The sequence below is a fragment of the Pseudorca crassidens genome, chromosome 1 (genome assembly GCF_039906515.1).
Source record: "Pseudorca crassidens isolate mPseCra1 chromosome 1, mPseCra1.hap1, whole genome shotgun sequence".
Lineage (NCBI taxonomy): Eukaryota > Metazoa > Chordata > Mammalia > Artiodactyla > Delphinidae > Pseudorca > Pseudorca crassidens.
In genome coordinates this window covers 61,443,544-61,470,485 of record NC_090296.1, presented here as the reverse complement: position 1 = coordinate 61,470,485, position 26,942 = coordinate 61,443,544, and the positions used below count along the sequence as shown (strand labels likewise).

Genomic DNA, 26,942 nt, shown 5'->3' with positions numbered 1-26,942 from the left:
GACAGTAAGTAGATTTTAGTATCATATTGATTTATTAATTCATATTGTAAAAATAGATTATTGAATTGCTTGACTGTCTTAAGATAATTATATTCTAAGTCCTAGATACTTGGCAAAGTTATTGATAAATTTTCCTTTCCCTTTAGGTCTCATTGAGTTGAGTCCTATACAGCAAGCACTCATTTATTCATTTTGCGAGAAACATGACAAGGCCATTCAGGTCTTAGATGGGATCACTTTGAATAAGCCTGAGGCCACCATGTATGCTCTATTGGCAAAAGCTCAAATGAAGGCCAAGAGGAACAAGGTGAAAAGTCTTGAGTAACGTTTACTAAACCTATTAATGTAATTTTTATATTGTGCTTGGAATTACTGCTTACATATATATATATATATATATATATTTATTTTTTTTTTTACAAAACTAAACCATACCATTTATTTATTGATTCTTCTGTTAATTAATATTTGGGTTGTTTTCTTTTGTTTTTTTCCTCTTAAGAGTAAGGGTAATATTCTTTTTCATGTCTTCTGTTAACATTGTTGGTATGTAGAGAATGTAAATGTTTAACTTTCAAGAAAATGGCACATTGTTCCATAGGGTTGTACCAATTTATTCTCCCGCCTGTAGTGTATGAGTATTCCTGTTGATCTCCATCCTCTACAGTAACTGGTGCTGTCTACTTTATTTTTATCAGTTTGGTGGATAAAAACTAATGTCTCATTATGGTCTTAATTAACATTTCTCAGTTTGAGCAAAGGTTGAGGTATCTTTTTATATGTTTATACTTCCTGTTCTATCAATTTGCTGTACACATTTTTGTTTGTCCTGTTCATATTGATTTTTGGCATTGAAAAAAATAAGTCCTGTGTATTAGTCCTTGGTTGGTTACATGTGTGTCATGTATACTCTTGCAATTTGTGGCTGGTTTTAAAATTTTCTTCATGATGTCTTTTGATGAGCAGAGGGTCTTAATTTTAATGTAGTTGAATATATCTTTTTTGTTTTATTGTCACAGCTTTAAAAAAAATTCTTGTTTAAAAATTCCCTCCCTACACCAAGGTCATATTTTCCCATATTTTCTTCTAAAAGTTTAAAAATTCTGCTTTTTGCATTTAAGACCTCACTCTACCTTAAATTGATATTTTTGAATGTGATATAGTGATAAAACTTCAGTTTTCCCCATATGGATACTCAAATGTTCCAGTATCATTTATTGAAATGTTCTCCTAAACCAAAGATCTGAAGTGGTACATCTGTCCTATTATAACCTTTCATGTATGTGTGGATCTGATTTTGGGCTCTCTATTCTATTCCTTTGGTCAATTTTTCTATCCCTGGCCTAATAGTACAATGTTTTAACTACTGTTGCTTTATTGTAATTCTTGACATCTGGTGGAGCAAGTTGCCACACCATATTCTTCTCCAGGAAATTCCTGGTTATTCTTGGGCCTTTACTCTTCCAGCTGGTCAAGATTTTAAAACCCAGCTGGAATTTTGATTGAATTGTATTGAATCTGTAGATTATTTTAGGGAGAATTGACACCTTTATGATATCAAATTCCTTCTTTGGAATAATCTTAAATTTACTTTAACCTCCCTGAAACCTGAAATCACTTGATTGGGTCCCTCTTCTACCCAATCAGTAGTCATGCTCTCTTGGTTCTACTTTCTAAATGTCTCTCAAATCCACTTCCTTTCTCTGTTTCTCTGGTCATTATCCTAGTCCAGAACATATTTGTATTTTGTTTGAATTATATAATAGTGTTGAACTCTTCCAAGCTTTTCTCCACACGGCTGCCATGGTACTGTGTTTGGAATGTACATTTGCCCTATGAGAGCATCCACTACTTTTTTAGAGTAGTGAAGGAAAGAGAGGTGGGACATCAGCTAGAGGAGGAAGAGAAGATGTGTTCATTTTAATTTAAATGTGATGGAAGACTTTATGGACTCCAGGAGGCAATGAAGGGGCAGAGATCCAAAAGCAGAAGGCGGGACAGAAGGAGTTGGGGTCAAGGGCACAGCTTGAGGAGTTAGCTCTGAAAAGAAGAAAGGAAACTGTTCAAAGACAGGAGAAAAAAAGATGGAAATGAAGAAGATGTAGAGACTTTGAATAGTAAAAATGAGGGAAATTGAGAAGGTGATGAGTTTTTTTCTATTGCAAAGGCATGTGCTGAGTGAGGCTGGAAGGATGAATGTTGAGGTAAGCTTTAGACATGTGATGTAAACTAAGGGTGGGCACAAAGGACACAGCATATCCAAGTTAAACCTCATTGTTTCTTTTTTTTTTTTTTGCGATACGCGAGCCTCTCACTGTTGTGGCCTCTCCCGTTGCGGAGCACAGGCTCCGGATGCGCAGGCTCAGCGGCCATGGCTCACGGGCCCAGCCGCACCGCGGCATGTGGGATCTTCCCGAACCGGGGCACGAACCCGCGTCCCCTTCATCGGCAGGCGGACTCTCAACCACTGCGCCACCAGGGAAGCCCAACCTCATTGTTTCTTTAGCAATTTAATATAATTAAGAAAGTGGGCTAAAGAGTCACAAGTAGCTGTATTTCTATATATTAGGTAAATACATATTTATTAGGTAAGTATATATTAGGTAAATAGCTAGTTATGAAAACGCGTTTCTATTTGGAAAGTTGAATTTTTTTCATTAAGAGTTTCAACTATTTTGACAGAATAGTTTAAATGGGTAATTTTTGATGTTAGTTTATTTTCTGGTGTCAGTGGAACCCCCTTGAGAGCATAGCAGGACAAAATAAAAGTTGATTACAACAACCTCAGATATTATCAGTGGAGAACTTTTACTACCTAATAGCTGCCTGGCATTCCCTTCGGGAGAATTACTAGGAAATTGGTCATAAATTGGTCTATAAATTTTAGTCTGATTTAAGACTATGAGAAAATACCCTTTAGAATTTAGAAATTATAGTTCCAAAAGTCCACTTGTGTAACCCTGCTTACGTACCTGCCTGTAGGATAGGCACCTGGGTGGGTCAGATTTCCTGCCTGTCAGAAGTCCTCCCTCTTGGTGCACTGACAAGATCTGTGTCTTTACCAGGTCTGTGTGTCCTCTTGTGAAATGAGAGTAGGGCTGTGTGCTCAGGATTCCTTTTAACATCTAAGGCTGTTGTGTTAAATAAATATTAGAAAAAAACATTCCCTTCCCTCTCTTTTTTTTAAAAATCATTATAGGAAGCCATGAGAATGTTTAAAAAGGCGTTGGATATCTTTTCTCATTCTGATAAAGGACGAAATGCCGTAGCAGCTTCATCAGACTGTCTGTTTCACTTGGGTCTTTGTTACATGGAGGAAGGCAACTTACAACTGGTATTTTGTGTATTTAAGAGCATAGGTATTTTATGGTTTTAGAAATTGTTTCCTTGAATTCAGTTCCATTTCTGAAGGCTACCTAAACAGTGAGTGACTAGACCAAAGCTTCTTATAAAGCTTGGCTTACTATAGGCAGTCTGCACCCTGCAAAACCTACTACATTGTTTTATTTATTCAAACATTTTATTGATGCCTGTTTGTCAACACTATGCGGAAGACTAATGCATGTTTCCCACTAAACAAATTTAATTGTAAGAACTTATTATATCAAAATTTCATCACATTAGTATAAATTTACTTATTAAATTGTAAGTACTTTATATTGAGTGCTTCAGTGTAATGTAGAATAAATGGAAAATGTTTACGACACTGTTTGATTTCTGTTATTGACAGCTGAGCAATTCAAATCAGAATAAAACCAGATTCATTGAAAACCAGTTGATTCAATTATTATGTATTTATCCAGTATTTGGCTGTTTCCCAGAATTCTCCATTTCAAAATTTTCAATGATATGATAAATATGTATTTTCCATTGGCTATTTTTGAATATTCCACAACTACACACACACACACACACACACACACACACACACACACACACACACACCATTCCAGTCCTTATATTCATAGGGGTGGACAGTGTCTGAAACTTGCATCTTCATAACTTTAAAAAAGAGTTGCACTTGATTAGTTGTTCCATTTATTGTAAGAAATTACAATAAATATAAGATTAATTACAAATATTTTTCATGTTTTTAGCTTTGGACAAGCAGAGGAAACCTAGCTTTGCTTTACAATATTAGGAAAAATTTTGGAGTTCCATTGCTTTGAAATTTTGTAACCATATATCTGCTGGCCCACATGCAAAATAAATGTACTAATTGTGATTTCTTTGAAGAAACACAACAGGAAGAATAATGATTAAAGTTACACCTCTGAAAGTGTTGTAACAACATGGATTATGCAGACATTAGTCTGGGAGTAAGGGAACCTGTAAATTATAATAATAAATCTAGCTTGTTCATAAATTTTTTTTGCTCCACAAGGTTCGCTGGGAGAAACATATTTAAAATGACCAAAAACTAAAATGAAAACTTTTCAACAATAGTTATATACTGTAATGTATTAACATTTTAAATTAATACATTCTACTCACTACACGATTTGCTCTTCTAGGCTTTTGATTCTTTTACAAAAGCTGTGAAAGCAGATCCTGATTTTGCAGAAGGCTTTTATCAACGTGGGCTTTGTAAAGTAAAACTCCACAAGGACAGTTCAATCCTGGATTTTAATCGTGCAATTACCCTTGATCCAAAACATTACCAGGTATTTAAGTGAACAATTTCAGTGGTTTGGAAAGTGTGTTAAATTTGCTAAAACTATTAAATCTTTAAATGTTATTGCTATTAGTTAGCAACAGTTAGTTTTACTTACTTTTTAGCAGTTTTAATAATCCATATATCTGTATTTCCCCTTGAACTAAAAATATGATTTCCAACAGGGAAATTATATAGGTAAAAGTGCTTCGTGAATTGTGGTTATACAAATATTATAAATATTTTAATGTACCTATTAATAATTATTTTATATACTATGTTATTAATTTTACTTCTTGTTTTGCTGTCACATTGATTCCTACCTCTTAAGAGACTAGAGACAGCACAAAATCCAATAGGTGAAACTCCATTGGATCTTGATTTTAAAAGCATATGAAATTTGAATATGGATGAAATATTAGATGATTTTAGGGAAATACTATTAATTTTCTTAGATATACAGTGGTAGTGTGGTTATGTAGGAGAATGTCTTCTTCATGGGAGATGCATACTGGAAGCCTTGGGGTGAAGTTTTATGATGTCTACAACTTATTTTCAAATAGTTCAGAAAAAAATAGATACAACAAAATTGAAAAATGTTAATAATTATTGAATCCAGGTGGTAGGCCTATGGGTGTTTACTGTAGTATTCTTTCAATTATTCTGTATGTTTGAAATTTTCTTAATAAAAGAGAGTGACAGAAAGTCTATATTTTATACCATCTTTGGGTGGCATAAATTTGTTCCAGCTACCATGTATTTTGGTAGAACTGATGCTTTTACTAAAATATCTGTTCCTGCTTTCCTCCTCTCTTTCTCTGAAAAGGCATATTTAAGTCGAGTAGCCTACTATGGTTTGAAAGGCAGATACTCCAAAGCAATCTTGAGTTGTAATGAGGCCATCCAAATTTATCCTCAGAGTGTGCGTGCCTACCTCTACAGAGGAGTTCTGAAATACTACAACAAGGTAAGGCAGTTTCCTACCTTGTTCTCTGGTGGTATTTTAGAGTGGGTGGCTGCTCGGGTGCCAAGGAGGAACTCACTTTTTATCCTCTGTGAGAGAGAATTGCCATGGTATGAAGGCAGAACTACATAGAAGGTGTTACACTTTGACAGTACATCAAAAGGATTTCAATTAATAATTTTTCATAAAATGGTGATATTTATTTTTGACATTTACATTTTAAATAGCACTGATTATGTATTTTTATTAGGAAAGTAATATTCATTGTAGAGAATTTGGAAAATACAGAGAGGAATAAAGGAGAAGATTAAAGTCACCTGTTTTCCCACCATCAAATGGTAATTCCTGAGAGCTTTTTTTTTTTTTTTGTGGTACACGGGCCTCTCACCGCTGTGGCTTCTCCCGTTGTGGAGCACAGGCTCTGGAGGCGCAGGCCCAGCGGCCATGGCTCACGGGCCCAGCCGCTCCACGGCATGTGGATTCCCCCCAGACCGGGGCACGAACCCGTGTCCCCCGCATCAGCAGGCGGACCCTTGACCACTGCGCCACCAGGGAAGCCCCCTGAGAGCATTTTGATGTATTTGAATTTTGTCTTTTTTTCTTAATAAAATATAATATATACTTTCCAAAATTGTGACTATGCTACTTACATAATCTGTTTTGTGCCCTGCTTCTTATATTTAATCTTTGAAGATACCATTTTTAATGACTGCATAATATTCCACCATAGTGTACTTTTAACCACTTTATTGTTGGACATTTGGATTGTTTGAATTTTTTTATTATTTTACTATTTTAAATAATACAGTTATACACACAGAACAAAATAATTACTTGAGTTTATGGTTCCTAAATGGAAATTACTGGGTGTAGCAACACTATCGATATCTGATGCTTCAAGGAATACTTATTTTCTCCCTGTGTTTCTTTTTTGAACTTTCTCTGTAGCCATTTCATATGAAATATTTTGCAAATAATACCTTAAAGCAAAGGTAAGACCTTGCATTACCTGTTAATTCCATGAAAATTACTATCTATATAAATGGATGATCTAAGGTATCAGAGAAGCATCAAAGAGAAGCAAAAGAGAACATGGATAGAGAACATGACGATTATGTGATATGATGGTGAGAGTGACAGAAGCAAGCAAGCTCTGGTGAATGTTTGCTGGATGAATAAGGCTTGCTTCTCTTTTATCCATAAGAAATTTAATTTTTTCCTTGCTATATAGCAACAATGGAAATAAGATAATCATTTAAGTTGTTTATATATTGAATTTTATTTGCAGGTGAGAGAAACTATAGCAGTTCCTACCAAGGGACTTAATTAATTCTGTGAAAGATTAGCTTGATTGTCTTAATTTCATGGATGATACACAGAATGGTTAAATGAGTATTCTCAAAACTCTGATAGAATCAAGAATTTATTGTACAACTAAATTTCAGTCCATTATGATTAACCCTTCTCACTTAATTATTTTTTCTTTACAGACTTACAAACTAGCGATTACAGATTTAACTACAGCTATCAACATGGATAAAAACAGTTATATAGCATTTTATAACAGAGCATTATGTTACACCAAGATAAATGAACTTCAAATGGTAAGATGACCATCTTAGTAAACAACACTTTAAAGCATTTGTAAAGTATTTTCTTATTATTTTTGTTACAATTTTGGAAAAATAATTCTGTGGAAATACACATAAAACTTGAGAAACCAAAGAACCATTTCAAAGAATATTTATTTTCTTTTTTAGTGCTTACCAAATTTTCTTATACAACCTCTGCAATGTCAACTTAATTTTACAATGCTTTTATATAAGCATTTAAAGGCCATGTAAATTTAAATGTATTACATAATTTTCATTTGAGAAAATGTTTCTACTGATAAATGTGTGCAGAATTTTTAAGCAGTGATCACTAGCAATATTGTTTGCTTCAAAATCTCAACATTAACTACAATAGTTTGTGGAGGTATTTTTTTTACAGTGGTCAGACCACAGATGCAGCAGGGAATTTTGAGTGATGGTTTCCAGCTCAGGGACCAGTGACCAGGATTATCTGTGCGTTTTGAAGGCCTAACTGATGGCTGCAGGAAACCTTTTTCTCTATTTGTCCTGATGCAGATGCTACCAGTGTAAGCCCTCTTTTATATTTTTCCATCTTACCCCTTCTCCACTCTCTCCTTGTTGGTTTGGTTCTTTTTCAGTCAGGATCCCTCACTGGGGAGCAGGTCAGTAGTTTCTTAGTGTTTTGTCCAATCTCTTGCTTCCCTTTCTGCTGTCCACTTGTTTCCCTCTCCTTGTTTCTATCCACTTCCATAGTCAATGAAGCATTCTTTAAAAGATTGCATCATGTACCTGCTGCTGTGTGTGGTCACACTCCCACAATCTCCTGGAAACTTGGAAAGTTAAATCTGTTTAAAACATTTAGAAATTTAGTAATTTATTTGCTGTGGAAGGAAGAAGTTGAGAAACATTGTTTCTAAGAGGATGTAGAATTCCTGGTAACCGGATTATCAGGTTTCCTCCAGAAATGTTGACAAATGAATAACTAATTTTTAACACAGGCTGTTGTAAACCATTCTAGGAGCTAATTAAAGGATCATTTATCAGAGTAACCTGCACAGCAGGTATCTTTGACAGCTCCCTCCCCACCCGGACTCCTGCCTCTTCTGGGTAACCCTGAACTGCAAACAGTGGTCTGGGTGGGGGCAGGGAACTACTATCTTTGTTATCTCTTATGTGTAACAGAGCTAGTGCTCCATGAATAAAGAAAACGAAAAACTATGTACGTAAATAGAAACCTAACTAGAATAAGAACATATTGGGTATTTTAGAGCTGCCAGGTACCCAACGCTTTGCATCCAATGGGCTCCTTTTACAGATGAGGTTAGAAACACATCCAAGTCACACAGGGAAGAGGGACCTGTATCGGTGTTTGCAGGTTTGTTTGCTTCTGGTTAACAGTCTTTAGGTGGCTTTGTGAAACCATCTGACCTCCAGCATGTGGACCAGATGTCATTTTGCAGTGTCACCTCCTCCCTTTTGTCTACCTCCACCCGTTTCTCAGCATTCCTGCCATAACAAGACTGAGGAAACCCAAGTACTTTGTGCAGAAAATGCACTGCCAAGATATGATTTCATAAAAACCAGAAAAGGTGAATTCTGGTTCCTATCACCTTATATTAATAAAAACAGTAACAGTTACCACTCATTTCGGGCTTATTGTGTGACAGGCACTGGGCTAAATGCTTTACCAACATATAATCTAAATATTTTAAAGTGGACTTCTACAACAATATGATGAGTTATTAATACCCTGTTTTTGTGGATGAGGAAACTGAGGCTTAGTGTTAAGTAACTTTCCCAAGGCTGAAAGGTTAGTAATAATAGCAGAGGCAAAACACAAAGCCTGCTCGTTGTGACCTTCACGAAATCTCATTTCCCAGATTTTTTTTCCTCTTGTGTCACATATTCAGCTGCTTAGTGGATTTCTAAGGCATCTTGATATATATACAGGTTTTAATTCTGTGATTCTGGGAAAGGAAAATGGCAAACATTCTAGTTCTGTTTTGTTTTACAAGTGTTACAAATGATTTTTACAGCCTTGTCAATGTTTATTTATAGTTATGCCACAATATACATATAGTATATTTAATTGTACAATTCTTTTAGATGCTTGAGTGCTCAATCATGGGATAGTAGAGGAGAACCACTAAGCAAATAGTAAAATACTATTTTATTTGCATTTTCAGTTAGCATGTGCTACAGGCATATATGATATGATTTGGGCCTTTTCCGATGAAACCATATGGCTCTTTTGGACAAAATGTTCAGAAGGAAAATGAATTAAGAGATTCAGCTCCAGCCCAAATTTGGGATGCTCCTAGTACCTGGTACAGAGTAGATGACCAGTAAAAACTTGGCTGTTCATTGAATGAAAAAAAAAAAAAAGATAAAAAATGGAGAGAGGTCCTCTGAGTTGATTCTCAGCTTAGGCTAATATCTTAAAAAAACCGAGAATATTGAAGTAATATTCCAACAAGTCCTTATTTGTTAGTTTTATTAAGATCTGTTTTCATTGCTTTATGATTTATTCATTCAACAAAAATTTATCAGATGCCTAGTATGTGCAGGCATGGTGCTAGTTACTGGCTTTACAATGGTGAACAAAATGGATAATCTGTGCCTCCATAAAACTTAGGTTTCAGTGAAGAAAACAATAAATCACTACAAAGAAATTAAATTTCAAAAGGTAGCAAGTGCTCTGCTTTAATGTCAACAGTCATTTGGTGAAACTATTAAGATGGGGAAGGGTGTTGCATCCCCGCTTCAATCCATACACAATAAAAGTAGTTCACAGATGATTCACAGATAACATGTGAAGCGCAAGCGCAGTGCACACCGCTTATATTAGGAGGGAGCAACATCCACAGTATTTAATTAAGGGAAACCTTTAAATCTAACAAATGATTATTTTTGGCCATAAATTTTGTCACATTAAAGAACTAATTATGAGGTACTAGTTTGTCCATGGTCAATGCAGTAATGCTCTAAAGAGTTGACTTTAGGTTGTAAGTGATTATTTCATTTTTAGGCATTAACAGATTATGGAATTGTGCTTCTCCTTGATGCTGGAGAAACTGTGATGTTAAACACCTTTATTAATCGTGGACTCATCTACACAGAACTAGAGCAGTTCAGTTTTGCATTAGAGGTAAACCTTTCTGTTTACTTGTAAAAATGAACCCACTTGATTTTGCATGTTCACTTCTGAAAACCAGTGAAAAACTTTTTCTTGATAACAAATGGCAATATTAATGAGCAATAATTCAACTTTAGCAAGAATTGTGTTGAAATACTTTGAATGAGTAATAGAATCTTTGCAAAAAAAGTGTTTTTTTACTTTGTTTTTAATACAGATAAATAGCCAATATGTAAAAAAAAAAAAATTCCGAATTGATGAAATATCAAGACTATCATCTCCCCTAAGGGAGTGTCTTAGCTACAGACAAACAATAAAATGATTTATGTATCATTTACTTTGCTGCTTAGTGCTCTTTCTCATTCACAATTTTCCTTGTATTGATATTATTTTTCAACTTCTGGAGTCATCTTTTGAGATTCTGTCCCACAAAATTACTTATTATTAAGGAAGTGTCCGAGAAACTGTATTCTAGGCAATTTACACTATGGTGAAATGTAATTTCAAGAGTTGAACTCCCTTAGGTTTTGGTTTTGAGATATACCATTCAGAATTACCTCAGGTAGGGGAAGCTTTGTTTGGTGTAGGCAAAAATCTGTGGAACTCTGGGCAAGAGTGTTGGGTGGAGAAAGTGAGGAAAATGGGGGTTGGAAGCAAAAGACCTCAGCTGTTGGAGAATTAAATGCAGGGCCTGTGTTATCCACCTAGTAAGTATTTACTTAGTACTTAAGAACAACATTAACTCTAGTTATCGCACACTTACTACCTGCCAGATTCTCAATAATGCTGCACAATTTATCATTGTAACTTATGGAAGAGGAAGCCGATATTCAAAAGAGGTTAAATCAAGTCTTAGTCAGCCAGGAAGTACTGGGGCAAGATTTGAACTCAGGTCTCACTCGATTCCAAATCCTGTGTTCCTTCAGACAAGGCATGGTACTGACACTGGCATTGAAGATACGGAGACGAATATCAGTAAGACAGATTTCCAGTCCTTGAGGAGCTCATAGTCTGGTGGGAATCATTCTTGATCCCTCTCTTTCCTCATATCCCACATCTAAATCATGAGCAAGCGTGGTCAGCTTTGCTATCAAAACATATTTTAAATTCAGTCATTTCTCGTTTTTTGCCACTGCTCTCCTCCTCCCTCCAGCCTCCACCTTCTCTCCCCTGGATTACTGCAGTAGCTTCCCAACTGGCCTCTCTGCTTCTGCTCTTTTCCCTCTACATGCTGTTCTCCACACAGCAGCCAAAGAGGCCTCTTCAAAACATAAAGCAGAGCAAGTTATTCATCTGCTCAGAACCCTCCAGTGACTCCCCATCACACTTAGAATAAAATCTGAACTCTTGACTATGGCCAACCAAGACCCTAGTGACCTAACTGCTGCTCACTGATCTGACTTTGTTGTCAGCGTTCTTCTTTTCTCCAGTCAGGTTACTCCACTCTGGCCTTTTGCTATTCCTTGGAAATGCCAGGCTCCCTTCCTGACTCAGGGTCCTCACACAAGCTGTTCCCTATGTGTAGAATATTCCTCCTATTGGTTCACACCCTCCTTTCATTTCAGGTTTCTTCTCAAATGTGACCTCCTCAGTCAAAAAGAGTATTTTAATTAACACGGAATGTTAAAAAATTAAAATAATCCCAAATAAGTCTGGAATGAGAAAACAAAGGAACAGAAACAGAGGAGACCAGCAGAAAACAAATACTAAAATGGCAGACCTAAATTCAACCTTATCAGTAGTTACATTACATGGAAATTGTCAAAACACACCAATTGAAATATTGAAAATGACAGATTAGAATGTTTTAAAAGTCCCCACAATATTGTGACTGCAAGAAACACACTTTAAATATAAGATATAGGTAGGTAAAAGTAAAGAAGCTGGAAAAAAAATATGCCCTGCAAACACTACAGACCTGCCTTGGAATTACGGCAGGTTTGGTTCCAGACCACAGCAATAAAGTGAATATAGCAATAAGTGACATTTTTGTTTCATATAAAAGTGCATATAAAAGTTATGTTTATACTGTAGTCTATTAAGTGAGCAATAGCATTATATCTAAAAAATAGTACATGCCTTAATTAAAAAATACTTTATTGATTAAAAAATGTTAACCATCATCTGAGCCTTCAGTGAGCTGTAGTTTTTTTGCAGTAGTGACATCAAAGATTACTGATGATCACAGATTACCATAACAAATACAATAATAATGAAAATGTTTGAAATATTGTGAGAATTACCAGAATGTGATACAGAGACACGAAGTGAGCAAATGCTTTTGGAGAAAATGGAGCCAATAGACTTGCTTGAGGCAGGATTGCCACAAACCTCCAATTTGTACAAAGTGCAGTATTTGTGAAGTGCAATAAAACAAGATATGCCTGTAATTAAAAGCAAAAAAAATGTTTCTCCCCTCTGTACATTTAAAAAATTAATTTGAAAAATTTAAAAAAAGAGGCTGGCTGAGGTAGACCAATGAAGTAATATATGACTGAATAATAAGAGGGCTAAATGCAGAACCAAGAGAGAGCAGAGTCTTAAAACTTAACCAGGGAAACATTTTTAGTGGGAATGATTGATTAACAGAAAGGTCAAGTAGGATGAGCACTGAACACATGTTAGTTAATTGATAGTTGTGTGATCTTTATAAGAACACGGGAAGTAGAGTGCGGCATTTAAACTGGAATTGTTTAGGAAGTTAATGGTTAAGCTTGTTGGATTGAGAACATTTGTTTATTTCTTTGTCCTCTTGAAAACCAGGAAGACAGTAAAGGAATAAAAAGGACATAATCCCACAAGGTTAAAGATAGTGGAGAAGAGGTGCCCAGACACCCCAAACTACCATTCCCGATTTTAAAACTTAAATATGAGTGGGTAGCCAAAGATTCTACACTTGAGGGAAGTAAAATAAAGAGTAAAATAAACACATTGTCATAGGGATATGGAGATGGTGGAAGAAGGGGAGGTGTGTGGAGTGATGGTGTAAGGTAGCTAAGTTCTATCCTGTGTTGGAAGTTAAGCATGATAAAATACTCATGTTATTTAGAAATTTAGAGGTAAATAGCAGAAGGAGTAACAGAAAGATGTAAAAATGGTTGACTCTGGGGAGCGGAGCTCAGAGATAAGGAGAGGTGGCGCGGGGCATCCCCGTAAGCATTGTGAGTTTTCTAGTTTCATTGGACCCTCTACCCTACCCTGGATACATGAGTTACTTTGAGAAAAATAAAAATAAATTTAAAAATGCCTTTAGAGGCAGTTTTCAAATTACGAAATGAAATTGGACTTACTAAACAACAAGAAGTAGATGGCGTTTGGGGACATGGAGATGGTGAGTGTTGACTCTGCTTTCAGAGATTGGTAGAGACAGGAACTAGAAAGACAAAGCCATGTGTAGCTTGCAGGCAGGCGGGTTTGAGGGAAGGCATACTAGGTCAGGGTGGTGAGAAAAGGATTAAAGTTACAAAGGACAGAAGAAGATGATGGAGCAAGTTTCCAGAGATGGGAAGGATGAGGTCAAGAGCGCATCCTCTGACACACAGGAAGACGGTGCAGGTGAAGAGTCTTACAAATAAACTCATCAGCAGAAGGAAGGCAGTGGAGGGAATTTGCTTTGTATGTGAGTGACTTTGTGTGGTTTGTTATTTATGATCCATATTAGAAATAAAACTAGTGCAGAAGAGGAAAATCATAAAAACTGCAGTTAGCTTTATTCTAAGTAATCCTAAGTCATCATTTGTGTCTGTTGCTGATAATGTCTAATTACCATGTAGCATCACAATGATTTTATACATAGAGTCAAGCTGACTTTTGTAAGTTTTATCTGATTATAAAACTAAACTTGGTATCCTCAGCCCTTTAAGTTTGTGGTCACTCCTCATAACTCCCAAAATTAATGGGAATGTTTGTAATAAATCTCAGTTACACTGTAAGTTTGCCCCCATTTCAGAAAAAAAAAAAACTCTCCTACGGGAGTTATCTGGTAGCATATTTGATTAGACAATACATTTCTTATTTTCTAACAGATAATTCCATTTAGTATCAAAATATGCTGGGAATCTAAGTGGGGAGTCCATATTCTCAGATGGGTCTGTGACTTCTCCTCCAGTAGGATCCAGGAATGCTCAGTTTGACTGTACTGCTCTGTACTGCTCTGTCTTCCACCCCCAGTATTAGCAGAAAACTTATTCTACCCCCATAAAACAGCCATCTTCCTCTCTCTAGTACAGCCAAGGAAGGTTTGTGGAAGGATGAGGGGGAGGGGAAGGGGATGGAGGAGAGGAGGGAGGAGGGAGACTGTCATTATGGTTGGGTCCTCCCTTGTTGGGTAGAAACCAGAACTCTGACACTTGCCCTTTAAGATTGTAGAATGCCCACGTCCCAGCCTCCTGGAAATGAGAAAGGAGTCTGGAAGGGTTTCTTTTAGTCACTCCAGGGGACGATAGAGTACTCTCTACAGTCTAGCTTGGTGAAGTGAGCTCACAACCAAAACTGCCCAAGAAGATTCTTGCTGAAGCAGTCCTCTGGGAAAAACCAGAGCCGTCTTTATTCCTTCCTAGGCTTTGAACTCTTACTTTCGGAAGGTTCCTTTCCATTTTATGGCAGACATTGAAATCAGTCTCACATAATTTATGTATATATGTGCACACACAAATATACATATATATCTCATTGCAGTTGACATGATCTTTTGATATTTTATTTATTTCAGTTTAGTGATGTTTTTATTTTGCTTCAGGTTTCAGTTGTTTATGTAGGGCTTTGAAAAGCTAAAGAGCTTCAGACACTGTGTCTCTGGTGCCACAGCGGCAGCGTCTCTGGCAGACTTAGCACTTTTAGTTCTCTTAACCTCTTCCCCAGTGCCATTCATGTCCACCTCAGCTGACTGCCCTGACTTCAAATCTTATGGTTAGCGTTTCCATTGCTCCCTCTTGGGAGGCCTCTAGGATCTCGGGATAAAATGACACATTTTCCCCTAGAAGTGTGGGTTGCAAAGGTAGCAGCTGCTTTAGTTAATACACATAGAGGCTCAGTTATGCCCTTTCCCTGGGCGTGAGTGCCTGTTTGTCCTATGGTCATAAGGTTCTCTGCAGGTAAGTTTCTATCTCTGTCTGGATAGGGAAGTCTCTGGTGGTGTTCACTGGGAAAAAACAATAAAAAGAAAGTAAACCTGATACCTCCTTATAATACCAGGCAAAATCACAGGAAAAGTGGACAGTAGCGCAAGATTCTGAGTGAGTTTTTGGTTATGGGTTTCCTCTGCTCCATCTGTTCTCGCTCTATATGTGATACTAAAAGGAAGAAATAAGGATTTTAAGAAGATGTATATTTTAATGCTTGTGTAAATTTTATTCATGGTAGAATCAATGTTAGAAGGAAGTTTAAGAAAGCACAAAATATAATGCTGTAAAATTAACAGAAATTTGTTAAACTGTTTCAGGATTTTAAACAAGCTGCACTGATAAGCAAGACTAATGTGAGCCTTTGTCAAGCTACTGCCATGTGCTATCACAGGTATGGGGTGCAATTTATGTTGAGGTGAGAGCAAGTGAGACCATCAGATTTATAATTATAATAGAAGAATAGAAGAAACAGAGGAGAATATTGGGGAAGTGACAGAGTACAAAAATGGAGAGAGGCACAAAGAATCCCTGTATCAGCACTCTTCTACCTACTAATAAACTATTTTAGCCAAGTCAGCAAGTAAATACCTGCATCAGAGCATTGCGGGTATCCATCTGATTCAAGCCCATTTATTGGAAAGGACCTTGGTAATACACAGAATGAAATCATGCGTAACTTGAAATGTCTAAGAATAAAATAAAGTTATTAACTTTGTTCATAAAATGGAACTAGCTTTTAAAAAGCCTGTTTCTTGGAAGAGAGGTTGATTTAGAAAAATATTATATTTCCAAGAAAATTTTACATTTAGAAAGCATTTCTAAATCTAAAAATGATTAAAATAATACCAGTAAGTATCTACAAGGTATAATAAAATCTACAAAAAATGTATTACTTAAAACATTATTACCTGTTTCTGGTATTATTGTAAAAATAAGTAAGTTATAGAGGGGAGAAAAGAAGAGTTATATGAGGCTATAATACAGAAGAAGATCAGTTTAAAATTTACTCTGAGATAATATTAGAGTATAGTAGATTGATTTTGCTAACTATAATACTTACATTTCTACACATACATTTGACATTTAAAAATTAATTTCTAACACTTTGCTTTTAAAAGCATAGAAATGCAGCACATGAGTATTTTAATGTGAAATAAAGTGTATTTGGTTAAGTAATAGTTTACAGCATTATTTTTCATGAGAGAAACAATAGCAGTTAATTGGATGAGGAAATTAGGATAGTAGACTAGGCTGTGTAAATATACAATTTAGACAATAAAACATAGTTTGAATTATTTAGGAAATTGAAATTCTTTTTTTCCCCTTTTATTACATAGCTAGTACAGGTACATTTCCCTATGAGAATTAGATTTTTAAAATTTTATGAACATAGTAGTATAATAACTGGAACTTGTGAAGGCGTTTTTGGTTAAAAGGCCTAAACTGGTCTCGGACCTTTAATTTTATACAGAAAGCAAAACACAGTCACACCATTGTCTATTTTAATCCAGCAACCTTTGTACAATTTATCTTTTTAAGTAATTGTCATTCTTAAAAAGAAATGGAATAACGATGACTGATGTGTTTGTTTTGGTAGGCGAGTGCAGGCCAAAAATGTCTGAGGTCATTGAATTCTCTTAAAACTAAAAATAGACACCAAAATTTTTCTCAACCTCATTCCGATGTTTTGCAACTATTAGAGTCAGTAAATTTCTCTGTGTGTCAGTTCGTGATCTCTTTTATGAAATGTAATCACTGGGTATATATGGTGGAGCCTCCTTAAGCTGATACTGCTTTGCAATTCCAAACAACCACCTTTCATCATCCCGCTAGAATCCCTATTGTCCTTTAATAAAAGTAGAATTTAAATCAACAGTAAAGCTCTGATAACTCATAGTCCCAATTCCATGTGTTTTAACAGTTTTACTGAATTTAACAATACGGAGTGTTTAGTGATTGGTTACATTTATTTCAGGAAAAATATTTTTGCTTTTCAAGGTGAGCTATAACCTATTACTACAGCAGCATGGATTGTAAATAATGAAATTCACTATTGGCGTCTTATGGTGGAGAAAGTAAAAATTCTCCCATTTGGAAAATTTTTAAAAAGTAATAAATCTTTAAATTTTAGGGCTTTGATCTTTGAACTCGTGGGGTTGCAGACTTTTGAAGTGTGCCTTTGTGTATCTCTGGTTCTCACTCTTGTGGTTGCTAGGAGACAACATTCCTTAGGCTGAATATCCTACTTGTTGCCCAATTTGATCACTAAGGGTGTTAAGGTAGAGTTAATTTTTAGATCTCTTTGAGAAAGATACCTTAAGATTAAAAAAAAAAATGTCACAGAGGGAGAGCCTGGTGGCTCAGAGTTACATATTCTGTCCATTTTTTACTTCAGCACATTTATTTTACCATTCTTATATTTGTATAAAATATTTCTGAATCTTCGACTCTGCAAGCCACATTCTTTAGTTTTGGGAGGTATTTATGATTTATTTGTACAACTCAGTAGGGAACATCTGGTCACCTATGTGATTAATTTGTAAAATGAGGTGGGCCTTGGTGTCCGTGGCCTAGCCTTCAAGCTGAGCACACGATTCTTAGTGAATAGACACCATAATGAGAGGCATGCACCTTCCGTCGGTGATCACGTTATTTTAGATTTATACAAACACTTTTTGTTTTAGAAAAACTAATTTAATATACTTTTATATTTGTGTAATTGATGTTTAGCAATTTATGTGCCAGTGAACCTGTATCCTGATACAAGAGACACCGCCACATTTTTTCATTGTCTAACTACCATGTGATTATTTAACAGGAGCTCCAACCTGCAGGGCACTGTGTGATACACACATCTTCAGAAAAATGAAGTTGTTGTGTGTATGGAGTTTTTCTTTTTTTTTCTAGTGGTGGAGGGGTTTGGGAGTCTCTGGCTTTGGCTCTCTCACCTCCTCTGGACTTGATTTTTAGTTATCATCAGCTTTGAAGAGCTTGCCAAGTAGCTTTCGGGATCCCTTTCCAGGTTTAAGGTTTAATGATTATTTACTTAGTCAGAACAGACTAGATGTTCGTTAAACATTAGTGCTGATAACTAGATATGTATAGAAAAATAGCTTCAATTCATTGCTTGTTCTTTTTCTTTTTAAATTGGTTAGACTATTCAAAGGGTGAGATCATGTTTTATAAACCATATATCGGCATATGTACTCACAAGGATTTTAAATCTCCCTCTGCGTAAGAGGGGAGCAGTGTGTATGATACAATTTGGATGTAAATATACCAGAAGGATTTCAATGTTTTGTGGGAAAAATATGAGAGAGCTGGGGTTGCCCTGTAAACTTCAGTTTACATGGTCACCATAGGTATGCATCATAAGTAAGTAGTTCACTATCCATAGATAGAAATACTGAGCATAATAAAACCTATCAACTAAATGCATTTTTATACAGGAATACTACTGTGTAATTACTCTTGATAAAAAATTTGTTATTTATGCTAGAATTTTTTCTGTACTACAGTGAGAAAGTGGCTACAAGCATTGTGACCTTATATTCAGTGAACTTTTACTTCTCAAATAGTGCTAGTTATGAGGAAGGAGGAGGATAGTTTCATTGTAAACTACTTGAGGGAAGGGAGCCCATGTTTTCTTAGTGAGAATCCACAGAGTGAACTCAGAAGATACCAGTTGGCTTACGTATGTGAATGTTAACCTTCCCCTGTTTGTAACGTCAGAGGCCAGGCTTTCCTGGTGCTTCACTGTTGATTCTTGGGTGATCTTCTGACACAATACTTGGTGAATGCTTTTGGGTAGTGTTTGCCAAAACATGGAGCAAATATCATGAGTAACTCCATTATTTTTCATGGTGTGCACAAGCATTAAAAAAATATTGAATCACATTATGAGCAGCTGAATTGCTTTTCCGTTTCAAAGTGAATTCTTTCTCAAACCTTCTGAATACATCAAGGAGAAGGTGTCAGCTAAGAGTTAATCTTTAGCATCTTTCCCACACTTTGTAATAGATGGTATAGCTCTCAGGTTTAGTTTTCTGCAGACTACACTATCCAACACCAATATTTATTTATTTTCATGGTTGCCTTCTGTTTATGGCATGAGATACTGATTTTGTATTTGTGGTATTGAAATTAAGTTATTTTAAAAAATAGATTCACTTAAGTAAAAGAGTAACTTGACTTAAAGAAAAATACTAAGTAAACGGTAGTGTAGGTGGAACATAGGGCAACTGTCACAAAGGAGGGGCTGAGGTTTGGGAAACAGTATTTTAAAAGATAATGCTGAGTAATATCTAAGAGATGGTAGTTTCTAGAACGGTTACCCTGTGTTCCATGTATTTTACAAAGGAAAAGTTAGCAAAGTAATGATGCATCTCATAAAAATTTGAAAACTTTTTGAGAAGTAATGAAAAGAATGGAAGGAAGATAATAATCTTTATTGGGTGAGGGTCTCTGTGCTAAGGGTTTTTCACATGCTGTCATTTGATCCTTCTAACAGGTTTGAAAAATTACTATTAATTTGTACGTTTGGGCTTAGGTTTGAACTCCAAGGCTTTATTCTGACTACACTGTTGAGATATCAGCTCACTGGCTCTTGTGCACCAGTTACAAGTATGTTGAAGGTGAAGAATGTGGGTAGAGATGACTGTGGGAAAGCATGGATTTTGGAGTCTGGCTCACCTGAGTTTGAGTCCCAGATATTTGCTCAGTGCAATCTTAGCATGCTATTTACTATGTTATTTACTATGTGCAAACTTTTCTGAGCCATGATATTCTTTTAATCTATAAAATATAAAAAATTATAACAAGCTTACAGAAATGTTGGAAGGATTAAGTAAAATCACATATGTAAAGCACTCAGCACAGTACCTGGTAAGTAAGCAGTTATTCAGTGTTAGTGCCTTCATTCTATTAAAAAAAATTCTAGACTCTCCATATTAATTGAGATTAAAAATAATTATTAGATATGCACGTGAAGTGGAAAAGTGACTTTATATACCCATGGACATGGGAATATTCGATTCCTTCAACAGCCCTCTCCTCACCATAGGAGATTAATTAAGGAAGATAGAGAGACAGAGTTATCATTTAGTCACATATATTTACAAGTTAATAAATAAAATGCATTTTACTTCTTTTTCCCCCCTCCTCTCTTGGTGTCCAAGATGAAATGGGCTGCCTTTATAGAAGATCTGAAGTAAGAACTCCCATGTGATAAAAATTTAGCTCCTTTCATTATAAAGGACATATTAAATAAATAACAGTGGATTTATTTTAATCTGATTTAAATAGTGTATTTTATAAATAATAGCATATGTCTTTCTATACTGGCCACTGATAACTGTTAAAAACAGGTTCAAGAAGGCCATTCAGATTTTTATAATTCTGAAAAAGAACTCTAGCATGTCATCCCAGCATATTCTGCTATAAAAATGTCTCTTACCGCCCCTCTTTCCTTTTACCAATATCTTTAAAGAATCCATCAGGCTTCCTTAGGTCATATGGACTTACACAATTAGTTCTTATGATAATAAAAAATAATAAAAATTAAGTTTTTTAAGGGTCAATGCATTTCTTTATGAAGAGGTTATATACAGGAAAGCAGTTAGATTATTCACCAGAAAGCATCAATATTTTAATTTGTTTTCAGAAATAAAGAGTTTGAAGAAGCTGTCAATTTCTTTACCTGGGCTGTGAAAATTGATCCCTACTTTCTGGATGCTTACATCGGACGGGGAAATTCTTACATGGAATATGGACATGATGAGGCCATCAGACAAGCACAGAAGGACTTTCTGAAAGCACTGCATTTTAATCCAGTCTATACAAAAGCCAGAATTTGTTTAGGCTATAATTTGCAGGTAATACTGTATAACAACATTTTACCACGGAAGCACCTTTTGGGCAAGAAAAAGAATATATTTGGCCTGTTAGTGGTGATGGGGATACATGATATTTCTTTGGCTATGAACATTTTACCTTTCTTTTCTTATTCGTATTCAGAGCAGCGGTGAGAAGCAGGGGTTTGATGAGTTATAGGCAGCCTGCCTGGAGAGCATACCCAGGGACCTGGCGTGATAGTGAGATGAGGATCTTCTGAACCCGAGTTTCCTTAACGCCTGCACCCCTTTCTACCTCACCCCCTTATACCTACCACACTTATAGACAACTTTTAAACTTGCCTGATGAGTTTCACATATCAGAACCTGGCTAAAATTTGTTTCACTAGCTTATACCTGGGCTCCATAGGTTTTGGCCTATTAAATTAGTGAAAAGCTAAAGGGAATAAACAATGTATGATCTATGCAATGGACCAGACAACCACTGCATAGAGATTTCTGAATTCAGGTCATCTTCCAAATGGCAGTGACTTAGAACATACCGGAAGGCAAGAGACCAGGCATTCGTCCTTCCAGCAAGTTGGAAGGGTGTTGCTGTGTTGTGTTGTCACACAGGTCTCTGAGTGATTTCTGGGACACTCTGACCGGACCCATGCACTCACCGAGCTATGTGCACTGACAAAAGATGTAGTGGTATTCGTGGAATAAAGTGCTAGATGTGTTATATTTTCCATGAAAAGGAAAGGAATAATCTTTTTATCCCTTTTAATATTAAAAAATTTAAACAGTGGTCCAAAGTATATTTAAATTATGGTAATTTGCATAAATTCCTATTAATAATCTGTCATTAAAGTTGAATTTTTTTCATTTAGAAGTAAGTGAATTTGGCTGACCTAAGATTAATAATATTGGAGGTGGTTGTGGGTTTGGTTATAGTGAGGTATGCCCAAGAACTGATTAATAAGGGAAGTAAGATTGCCTTCTGAGTGTTAAACATAAAATTAGCCATTATTTGATCACAGTAGAAATTCGCAAAGTCAATTTAGAGACAGGGTGACTCCTAAAACAGCTAGAACTTACTGTAATCAAAAGAAATGTGTTAACAGCATCATTCATTGCATTCAACAAGGATTTACTGAGCACCTAGTATAGGACAGGAACTGATCTAGGCCTAGTGATACAGCAGTGCCCCAAATACACTGGTTCTTCTTGTAGAGTTTACTACCAACTGGAGAGAGAAGCACCAAGCAGTCTTATTAATAAGTATTTAATTCTATTCAGGATAAGTGCAACCAAGAAAAAGGATGGGTTTTAGGACAACTTATAACCAGGGAACCTAGCTTCATTTTAGGGGTGAGGGAAGGCTTTTTGAGAAATTAACATTTAAACTGAGGTGTGAAAGACTAGAATTAGGACTAGGAGTTAGGGCTTAGAACACAGTGTTCCAGAGAGAGGGAACAGCCCATTATAAAGTCTTGTGAGAAAGAGACAGAGGGCTCAAGGGGATGGAATGTTATGGACAAGGGGAGAGTGGTATGGGATGAGACTGAATTGAGTAATGACTGGAGGTGAAGGTCTTTTTAACTGGTCCAGGTCAGTGAAAAATGGGAATGTCACTCACCAGAGCAGTGACATCAGATTTGTGTTTTATGAAGATCTCACTGATCTATATCAATCTGAAGGAGGATTGAAAAACACATTAGTGTGAGGAAGACTTGAATCAGGAAAGGAAGGACTGAAAAAGGAGAGTTAGAGAGGCCCATCAAATCCTGTTCGGGGGAAGAGTGACCATTTCTCAGACGAATATGAAACAGATTCCCCTACTATGTGCCTACCCCTAGAGTTATGGAAGTGAGCAAAACAATTGTTGTCAGAACAGACAAGTTCAATTCCTTGTTCAATTCGATGTTGGTTTCCCCATAATTTACTGTGAGGGAGAAGCTTTACTGGTTAGAGAACAATGTCTAGTTAACTTATTCGTTATATTTCGTGTTAGTTTTATGCAAGAGTCACTGGGCTTTGCTTGGTTTATGTGAGAGTCCGCTTCTGAGGCTCTGGCAAGTTGGGATTTTGAACCCACAGGAATAAAGGACAGTCCCTGGACTGTGCTGAATTTATCAGCTCACTGCCTTCCTGTGATGAGGTATTTAGTTGCCAAATGGCCTTATCTAGGAAATACTCTGACATCATTCTGTTAACAGTGTCCTCTCCTAACCTTCTTTCTTTTTTTCCAGTTGGCGCTAAGGTTGGTATACACACCTGCTTGGTAGATTTGCATGCAGTTTTCATGGAATGTGTGTTGCTGGTACAACTTATCAAATAGGTTTTACACCATCAGTTTATTCATTTACTTATTCAACACATATTTATTTTATTATGTATAGTATGTATAACTGGAGATTCAATGCCAAACAAATAGACAATTCCTGCCTGTGTGTGCAGAGCTCAGTGTAAAATTTGTGGTGATTGTCAGAAGCATTGGTGTTTCCCGTCGTGGTCAAGATTTTATGTTGTTCAGGACTGGTATAAGAGATGACTCTGACAATTAGATTTACTTCAGTTAATTAAAATTTCAGCATAAATCCTCAGAGGTAATCAGTCAATTGAATGCACTCACAGTACAGCCTACTTCCTTGTTTAAAATACCTTAGATTAAGCACAATATAAATATACCCTTACTAAAGGCTTTATTTGATTAAGTTAGAATCATAAACATTTGTCATGATATGGACAATTTCCTACTTGGTGTAAATGGAAAATTATTTTAGGCCCAAGGAAAATTCCAGAAAGCTTGGAACCACTTTACCATTGCCATAGAAGTTGATCCGAAGAGCTACCTAGCCTATGAAGGAAGAGCTGTGGTCTCTCTTCAGATGGGTGATAATTTTGCTGCAATTCAGGATATAAATGCTGCCATAAAGGTAAAAATCCACTCAGATTATATTATCATTAGCATTAAATTAACATCATCAGTGAGTAAGATCAAATAAGAAGTTCTCTGTTGCTCTCTAAAAGTGACTTGTAGAGAAAATAATGTTTGTATTTTTTCCCTAGGAGATTCCTAAAGAGTTATTATAGCTTACCAGTTTTATAACCTAATGCATTTAAAAAATTTAAAAACAAATCCCTAATAAATGTTGATTCCTCTCAGTAAATGCAAATTTATAGTTTCATGATACATCAATATTATTGTGTAATAAAAAATGAATGCAAAAAATAAAATAATGTTCTGGGTTTGAAGGAACTAAAGAAAGAATAGTGTAAATCCCCAGCTTCTTCTGTAGTGAAATGGCAAATAAAAAATGCAGTGACAGAAAATCTGCCTTTTTTCTTCTAGATTTTGGATTCTTTTTTTGTAAATTTAGGTAGATGTTGTAATCTTTAACAGAGCTAAACAGATGAGCTTTTTCCCCCTTACATCTATTCTTTGCAAAGGAACTGAGTAGAGCACTAAGATTATTTGTTTTATTGCAACCAAATAAACCAAGTGTTGACACTGAACCAACTTCATTCGGAGTTGTTTCTCAAAATATTTGCTCTAATGGGGTTTCACTTGCCCTGTAAAATTACTAGTTTCCCACAAAGAGATTTCATAAAGTCCATTTTTGCAGACATGAAATTGGAGATAAGTACTATTCCCAGATGCTAAATACTCATACTGTTATATTGCAGATCAATACTAGAGCAGAATTCTTAACAAATCGTGGTGTGATTCATGAGTTTATGGGTCAACAACAGAATGCAATGAGAGACTATCAAGCAGCAATTTCTCTAAACCCCACGTACTCGCTGGCTTACTTTAATGCAGGAAATATCTATTTTCACCACAGACAGTTTTCCCAGGTAATATGAGTTTTCCTTAACATTTTCTTTTTGACCGTAAATGCTTTCTCTGCTACATATAGTTTCAAAATGCAATCCTTATATGTCAGGTTAATTTATTCATTAGCTCTTTAAAAATTTTTTTCTCTTTCATAAAAATGTTTATAATTATTTATTAAATGTTTACACCTCTATGGATTTTTTCTCCTCATTATCATCAGCCACTCAGCACTTGTCCAGTAAACACTGTTTTGGACTTCTCTGAGTGCCGGCAGTCGTCGCCTTGCTATCCATTGTCACCAGCTTCCAGCCTGGAATCCTCTGCTCTTTGCCCCCACTTAGCCAAATGTCAGACTTCCTTCCAGACTCTCTTTCGTGATGTGATTATCTAACTCGTCTTAATTTCTACCTTTGCTGAGTTTCAGTCACATGAGCACTTGACTGGAGTAAGGAGATATGTCTGTTAGTTCTGGTTTTCATGACAACTTAATCTTTTTGGACCTTAATTCATAACGGCTGAAATGAAAGTGTTGGGCTATTAGATGATATTTTTTATATTTTGAATTTATTTTATTTGAACTGTAATGCATTGCATGACTCAAACGCTATTTTTTGTTTTTTTAAATCTATATTCACTCTTTTGTTCATCTTCAATTTTATTTTGTTCTTTGTCTATCTTTTTGAGTCAGAAGCTTAATCCATTTATTGTCACCCTTTCATTTATATTGTGATAAATTGTTAAGGTTATGCTTCTTCCCCAAGTACTGTTTTCAGCAGTATCCCCTGTATTTTGCTCTTTAATGCTTTTATTTTTGTTTTCCCAAAACATTGCACTTGAAATTTTATTTCTCCTTTGACTAAAGAATAAATTAATAGGGCACTTAAAATGTTCAAGAGGAAGGGCTTTTATATTTTCTAATATTGGAGTATAATTAGTCTATATCCATACCTTTTTTTTTTAATTTGGTTTATCTTGGACAGAGAAAGGTTTATTCAAGTATCCTATAATTAGTGTGGCCCTAGATAGTTTTCTTTACATCTCTTGTAATTTCTGCTTTATGAAAATTGCTGCTATTTCATGTATAGATGTTCATACATATTACATATGCATTGCGAATTGTAGTCTTCAGCATTACAAATGCTCTTCTTTGTTTCTCTCTGGAATAAATTCTCCTTTATCTGATGTGAAGATCCTGACCTCTGATTTCATTTGGTTTGCTTTCGCCTGATAGTCCTTTGCCCTTCCTTTTATTTTCAGTGTTTAGAATCTTTCGTTTTAGCTGTGTCTCTTTTATACAGCGTAGAGCTGGATTTTGGTTTAGATGACAATTTGAAAATATTTATCTTTTAATAGGTAGGTTATATCCCATTGACATTTTGGCACGGTCAGTATGTTTGGTCTTAGTTCTGTTATTTTATATCATATTTTCTGTTTACATGTATTTAAAATATTTTATTCTGTGGTCTGTTTTATTTTAAAATTTCAGAGTTTTTCTAATATTTAGGAAGGTTTACAGTTTGCTTTAGTGATGACCTTTATAAAAATACCCTTGTACCCTTGCTTCCTTATTTCTTTAGTTCTCTTCTATGAAGAACAATAAAATGACCCTTTAATCTCTTCCTCCCTTATTTCTCCCTCTCATCTGTTAGTCAATTTTAGTTAGTATTATGCTCTTTTGAAAAATGTTTATATTTATATCCTTAAATCTGCTTGAGCTTGTTCTGTTAGCTTGTCATGTCAGCTTGCTTTCCATTCTCTCTGTATTCTTCCGTTTTGTTGTGTTTCGTCATTCCTACACTGCCAGAGGATTTAATAT

At 35.7% G+C, this 26,942-nt stretch overlaps 1 protein-coding gene across 1 annotated transcript in view; it reads left to right on the top strand.

Annotated features, from left to right (window-relative positions):
* Positions 1–26,942, top strand: part of TTC6 (tetratricopeptide repeat domain 6) — a 196,750-nt gene that overhangs the window by 161,802 nt on the left and 8,006 nt on the right. Inside the window, exons 20-29 of the mRNA XM_067737263.1 lie at positions 147–307; positions 3,200–3,334; positions 4,515–4,664; positions 5,481–5,621; positions 7,109–7,222; positions 10,221–10,340; positions 15,769–15,842; positions 21,114–21,324; positions 24,072–24,224; positions 24,976–25,146. Of these exons, the coding sequence (XP_067593364.1) occupies positions 147–307; positions 3,200–3,334; positions 4,515–4,664; positions 5,481–5,621; positions 7,109–7,222; positions 10,221–10,340; positions 15,769–15,842; positions 21,114–21,324; positions 24,072–24,224; positions 24,976–25,146 (1,430 nt within the window). The remainder of the gene's footprint in view (positions 1–146; positions 308–3,199; positions 3,335–4,514; positions 4,665–5,480; positions 5,622–7,108; positions 7,223–10,220; positions 10,341–15,768; positions 15,843–21,113; positions 21,325–24,071; positions 24,225–24,975; positions 25,147–26,942) is intronic.